Genomic DNA, 6713 nt, shown 5'->3' with positions numbered 1-6713 from the left:
CTGAAAGACACACCAAAGTCTCTTAGAAAAAACGGTTGAAGCCGTCAGACGAGTGGATATGCTGAAACTTCGGAGCAGCTTTGACGCAGCTCAAAGTGCTTTACATCATAAAAACATCACCGATTTTGAAACAAGAAATAATCATTACAGTTTGTCAAATGCCACCATCAAATACCTTGATCAATGTTCCAGTTATTATGAATTAAAAACAGCTCTGAACAGCTGGGTTTTCAGTCTAGACTTAAAGGAACTCAGTGTTTCATCTGTTTTTCAGTTTTCTGGAAGTTTGTTCCAGATTTTGGTGCATAGAAGCTGAATGCTGCTTCTCCATGTTCAGTTCTGGTTCTGGATGCAGAGCAGAACCAGAAGACCTCAAAGGTCTGGAAGGTTGATACAACATCAGCAGATCTTTCATGTATTGTGGTGCTAAGCCATTCAGTGATTTATAAACTAACATCAGTATTTTAAAGTCTTTTCTCTCAGTAAACTGAGTGATGTTGTCTATCTTAATGGTTTTAGTCAGAACACCAGCAACAGCATTCTGGATCAGCTGCAGCTAGAGGATTGATGTTTTAGTCAGACCTGTGAAGACACTGCTGCAGTAATAAGTGCAACTAAAGATAAACACATGGAGGAGTTTCTCTAATGCTGTGACATCAGTCCTTTCATCCTGGAAATGTTCTTCAGGTGATAGAAGGCCGACTTTGTAACTGTCTTTATGTGGCTCTGAAGGTTCAGGTCAGAGTTCATCACTACACCTGGATTTTCACACACCGTCTTTGCTGTGCGCCGTGCTCAGATCCTTCAGCTAAACCGAACAAGGTCCAATAATGTTGATCAGTACTTTAATTGATTTCTGAATGTCAGAATTTCTGATCAGCTTTGAGATTACTAACAGTCATAGTTAGCTATGAGACACAGAGAGGTGGACCAGAAGATCTTAAAGTCAACGTGTTTATCTCACACCAACCTTTGCTTTCCTGACAGTCTCCTGAACCTCTGTGATCTTCTGCTCCACACTGAGCCCCGTCTCCCCTGACAACAGCTTCCTTCGACTCTCCAGCACATCCAGAGCCTGGCAAAGAAAACCAGACTAAACTGTCTACACAAGAAGCAGCAAGAAAATATCTTCACATTTGTGTGTATTACTGATGCTGGTACCTGAATATTCAGTGTTTATTGGTTTCAATTCTTTGAAGAAATGAAACAGATTTGTTCAGCTGGTCAGACAAGATGGGAAAATGGATAGAGATAAATACAGGACAATACAGGACACGAGACCCTAAGAGAGGTCAATAGAGACTGGGATGAAGGTTTACCTTCAAGCAGGACAAAAACTCTACATCCATCCTACATCCTTAGTAGCTCAAACCATATTAAGGAGGCCTACTCAAAGTCCAGACCTATTTCCAATTAGCAATCTGTGACCTGAAATCCAGTGTTCCCAGATGCTCAATCAGTCAATCTGAGCTTTTCAGGACAACATATCAGTTTGTAGACGTGAAAAATGTGAAATGATTCGTAGACCTAAAGACTTGCAGCTATAGTTGTGGTAAAAAGTGCTTATGCAATGTATTGTTTCAGGAATACAATGCCACACTTTTCTGGTCAACATTTGCTATATGTTTTTAGAAACAAAAACACTTCCCAATTCAGCACTACTTTGTGAAGTCTAATAAACTTTGAATAAAATGCATCAAAGTTTGTGGTCAGAATGACACAAAATAAGGAAAAGATTGAGGGGTATGAATACTTTTTAAAAACACCACAGTGTTCTCTAAAGGCATTCAAACTGATAATAAGTAAAGCATAGTTTCAGCGGCTTACATTCTGCACAGTGTAAATATAAACGTTGTAAATGGTAACAGCTGATGGTTTTCATCCAGGACATGTTACTGTGGAATATCATCTCTGGTGCCCAGGTATTAAGCTGTTAGCATGCGATGATGCTCATACAGCTACAGTCTTCAGTCAGAGATCCACAGCATCACCATCCACAACAACTCTTTGAAGAAACTTAGATCATATTTTGGAATTGAATTGAATTGTCCCCCTTTGGATTGTTTCAGTTGTGCAGTATTTCTTCAGATGTTAGAACAACAAGCTGACATTTATGGCATATATGGAACTTTTTAATAAAGTGAACATATATTCAGCCATATATTTACAGTTGGACCAGTTGGGAAGACAAAGATAGAGCAATCTTTAACTCCAGGAGAAAAGGGTTACAATGATACACTTAAAAAAAATTCTAAAAAAAAAATAAAAAAAAATCTAAATAAGGGAAAAGTTAAAGGTCAAGTGCAGAGTTGTGGCTCTGTGTTCTGCTCACCCTTTCCCCATGAGTGGCGATCTTGTAGTCCTTGGCAGCCTTGGCTGCCCATTTCTTGGCCTCCTTCACCAAGCAGCTCTCTCCCTCAGAGTCCTGGATGTCCTGCAGTGCAGTTGTCTGTGTGAAAAACAAACTTAAAACATTTTTCCTGAGTCCTGCAGGGCCAGAGGAACATGAGCTGCTGGTGTGTTGCTGACTAGCTTCGCCTTCAAATCTCCTTCACAGCTACATGTTTTTTATGTGTCTTCCTGTCTTTTTGGTTTTCTGTTGTGATCATTTTTGTTTGTAAGGTTTGGCACAGTTAATTTCCTCTGGTTTGTTGCTGTCATTAATGTTTATATGCCCTTTGTTTTGAGAACCTTACTTATCTCTTGTGTTCTGTTCTCTGTGTATTGTGTATTTTTCTCCCTCTGAGTTGTCTGGATTAGTCAGTTTCTCCTGCTCAGTTTTCTCCCACAGCTGTTCAACATTCCTCTGGTTAACGTCAAGACACGGCTCCTCTACAGACCACTGGAATTGTGAGATCAAGTATTCACATGAGTATGTACTGGAAATCCTGCCAGGATTTCCAGTACAAACACAAACCGGTCTGGCAGTAAAACTTGACCTTCTGAATTTCAAAGTTCTTGGACTCAACAAATTGCTGTGCAGTTCAGACCAAAACAGACATCAGGTCAGTCATCAGGTCCCATTAACTTCACCGTTTTCTAACAGCTGCATACATCATCCAAGATGAGTTTCCATCTGATTGGAGACAAATTGGATCCAGTGTGTCTTGGTCTTTAGGCTCCTTTGTCACTGATCACATCTCCTCTGTATCTAAGTTCCCCGATTTTCATTGGTCATTGCTGGACAGTATAAGACTCTCAGTCAAGTTCATAAGTGCCTCTGTGTTCTTGTGTTCTCTCTAATATAAGTTTGTTCAGTTCTCTTGTTAAATTTTGTTTAATTGGACCATATGGTCCCTGTATGCTGTCTTTGACAGAAGGAACCTCTTTTTTTTTTTTTTGTAAAGCTGAATTCTGTTTCCAGTCAGTTTGAAATCAAATCCAACTGAGATGATGTGCTTTGACCTTAAAAAGGCGGTCAATGCTCAAAACCTGTCAGGATGGCTGAATTAAAACAAGTCTGCAAGTAAGAGCGCACCAAAATTCCTCCACAGCAAAGTAAGCGGAACTCACTAAGCGTTACCAGGGGTGACACAACTAGTTACTAGGTCACTATGTTACCTTTCCTCATTGAGCCACGTTGGTTTGGATACCTTTTGCTTCTTTAATAAATAAAATCATCGCTTGTAAACTGATTTTAGTATTCACTTTGTCTGATATTTAAGTTTGTTTCATGATCTTAAGCTTTTCACTGCCAAACAAAAAAAAATCTGTAAGAAAGCAAAACTTCTTTCACAACTTCACCAAATCAATGAATGAAGAAGGAGACAAAGCAAAGGCACACACCACGTCCCGCAGAGCAGGCTGGAAAATGAAATCTGATGTTCTTGTGAAGGAAATGGATTCCTGCAAAAACTGCTGAACATTCCTCTCTCTGGTCACCTGAAAACAAATAGTGTGCATCAAATTAAATGTTCACTGATCATCTGAAAAAACATTCAAAACATTCATCCTGCCTCACAATTAATTCAGAGTTTCAGATTCTTTGATTTTGGCTCCAGATGTTCAGAGAGCGACTCAAGACAAACTCCTCTGCTTCAGTGATGTGGTGGTGGTTTTCTCTCTGGAAACATCTCTCCTTTAAGCGCTCCAGCACCATATTTATTTTGGCTTTTTCGCCGTTTGGCCCGACTTTGTCTTATTTACACAAGCGACCTTGTCTTTCCCCTATTTGGCTGCTCCTGCTCTGCTCTCTCTCCTCTTTGTGAGCCTTTTATTTTTCTGCTGCGCATGGGAATGAGGAATGTCTCATGTCTGGTCTCAGACAACATTCTGGCATGTTCCACCTGGAAAGCCCCACACTGAAGAAGTGGAAAGGCTTTAGTTTAGCAATCCTATCACTTTTTCTAATAACCCAAGCTAAAATACAGATAAACATATTAATAAATACCATTATAATATGCAATTTTCTATTAAATTCCTTCGTTCTTTATTTCAGTGACCCTTTGTTAAAGGGGCAGTAAAATCAACTTTTAACATCATGCCATAGCATGATGTTAAAAGTTGTTACACATCATTTGATGGCATGTTTTGATGTTATTCCTTCATCAAAACATGCCTGGAGTGTTACCTTGCATGTTTGAGAAATCCTTTAATCTCCATGGCAACCATTCAGTTGTGTTAAACAGCTGGATGGAACTGGTGCAGCCTTCAAGCATGAAGCCCCTCCTCCAAACTGCAGTTTCAAAACTTTCACCACACAGAGCAGCCCTCCCTTGCATCTCCCCCACTCAACTCCTTCAGACTAGCCAGCAGCAAATAGCAAACACCTAGTGGAACTGTGCATGCTAAGCTCATTATATGAGCTATTTCTCAGTGCAACGCTGATAAAAATGTTGTTAAAGGCTTAATAAAGGAACCATGTTGTGATGACTTCCTGAAGGTGGAGCTTAAGGAAGAGCAGGAGCTTCTTAAAGAGACATGGGCCTAATTTCATATCATTAAATTACAAAGTCAATTTTCTTCTAAGTCATATTTGATATCTACAATATTTTTATAACAACTGAAGGTAACATAGTTACTTGATTGTGCTATAAGGTGGCACTATGTAGCTCAAAAACACACAATACCATATTTGACCCCAGATATCCCTCTTTTTATCTTCTTTTTATATAGATAAGATAAGATAAGATAACCACTGAGATGGAAATATGACTTTGACATCTGGCAGAAATCATCTACAGTGTAAAACCATCTATGTTTTTAACAATTGTAAACAGTAAAATTGGGCAAGAAAATGATGTGTAAACTGTAAAACAATTTAGAATTGTTGAATTGATGTGAAGCTGCCATACATGAATTAATAGGTGAAAAGAGTCTTTTGTAAGTCACGATAAACGATAAATCAATTAATCGCACGATAAATTAAACCTATCAACCTCATTTTAATTATTATTATTATTATTATTATTTTATTTTATTTAATTTTATCATCTCTTCCTGCATTTTTTTCTTTCTGTAGATGGCACTGAATGAAAAAAGGCTCAACTCCGGTGCTCTCCACTGACCCTCCCTTCCTCATTTCCTTAGTGTAATGTCCAGCGCACACTACACGAGTTGTCGACCAACTGTCTACCCATTTTCAAAATTCGATCATGCCGTGTGGTGTTCAGCCACATGGGCACAAAATAATGGCTACAAGTCCAGTTAACTAATTTTAAAATCAGGCATTAATAAATGCTTTACTAGAATATACCTGTGATGCATGTGGAGTGGGCGTAAAGTCCTGACTGAATGAAAATCATTATAACCTAACGAAGAACAGCTGAAAACTTACCGGGTTTATCAACTGCAGTAGCAATTTCGCTCCAACTCCTCTCCTTGTCATTTCTATATTCTATGCACGAAATGTTGAATAAATATTAATGTTGTTTCCACATATCATCTCCAAAGTCCGCTGGATTTTGGGCTGCGCCGTGTCAGCTGTTTGGGATTCCCCTCCGTAATTTCCCCTCAGAAAGCGCCAAGGAGAATCCGCGCTTTCTGATTGGCTACCTGTCACATTCAGCGTTAACGCTCCCAGTCGGGGAAAACCCCTCATTTAGATCGGAACGGCCACGATTATCTAAATCACAGTACAGGATGATCGGTTACGAAATCACCAGCGACAATTTTAGAACGGCCAACGTTCTAAGATTGTCGTAAGGGGAAAGCAAAAAATCGTGTAGTGTGAACTATTGCATTAGGTAGTCGGATGTGCCCATCTTCTCTATTTAAATCTAGTGATTACTGAAGGGCAATATAGTATACAGACTTCATAATCTGCACTCTTTTGGTTGAATGCAGTATTTATTTCCACTTTGGCTTTATGTTGTTTAGTTTTTATTCAAGTACGTTTGTTTTGTTAATGGAGACTGATAATCCTTTTTTGTTTGTTTTTGGTTGTTTTGTTTATTTAGTTTATCAGTTCCAGTGTTATGTGTTCTTTTGAAAATAAAGTGTATCTATCTATGAAAGGGCATGCATTATTACGTCATTTCCATTAAATCAGTGTCAAAAGGTCTTGAAACAATATTATCGTTTATCACAATAATTTTTTAGACAATTAATCGCTCAGCAAAATTTATTATCATGACAAGTCTATTTGTAAATTTGTACTTTCATTTTACAGGTTGTTTTCATGTTCATTTTTGGGGAAAACTGTTTTTTTCCCCCATAAGCCAAAATTTTTTTTTTAGTAAAACATTGACTCAAGAAGCATTTTTAGCCATATA

The 6713-nt window shown here is 38.5% G+C and overlaps 1 protein-coding gene across 2 annotated transcripts in view; it reads right to left on the bottom strand.

Annotated features, from left to right (window-relative positions):
• LOC103156525 (F-BAR and double SH3 domains protein 1-like) overlaps positions 1-6713 on the bottom strand; it is a 22218-nt gene that overhangs the window by 7088 nt on the left and 8417 nt on the right. For both annotated transcript variants that reach the window (XR_001659718.1, XM_007578610.2), the window contains exons 10-12: positions 3787-3882; positions 2333-2449; positions 971-1075 (exon numbers count right to left, since the gene is read on the bottom strand). Coding sequence is in view for 1 of the 2 variants with exons in the window: in XM_007578610.2 (XP_007578672.1) it covers positions 971-1075; positions 2333-2449; positions 3787-3882 (318 nt within the window). In the remaining variant the exon portion in view is untranslated. The remainder of the gene's footprint in view (positions 1-970; positions 1076-2332; positions 2450-3786; positions 3883-6713) is intronic.

This window comes from Poecilia formosa, unplaced genomic scaffold, assembly GCF_000485575.1.
Source record: "Poecilia formosa unplaced genomic scaffold, Poecilia_formosa-5.1.2 Scaffold485, whole genome shotgun sequence".
NCBI lineage: Eukaryota > Metazoa > Chordata > Actinopteri > Cyprinodontiformes > Poeciliidae > Poecilia > Poecilia formosa.
Note: the sequence above shows the minus strand (reverse complement) of the source record. Positions and strands in the feature narration are given on the sequence as shown.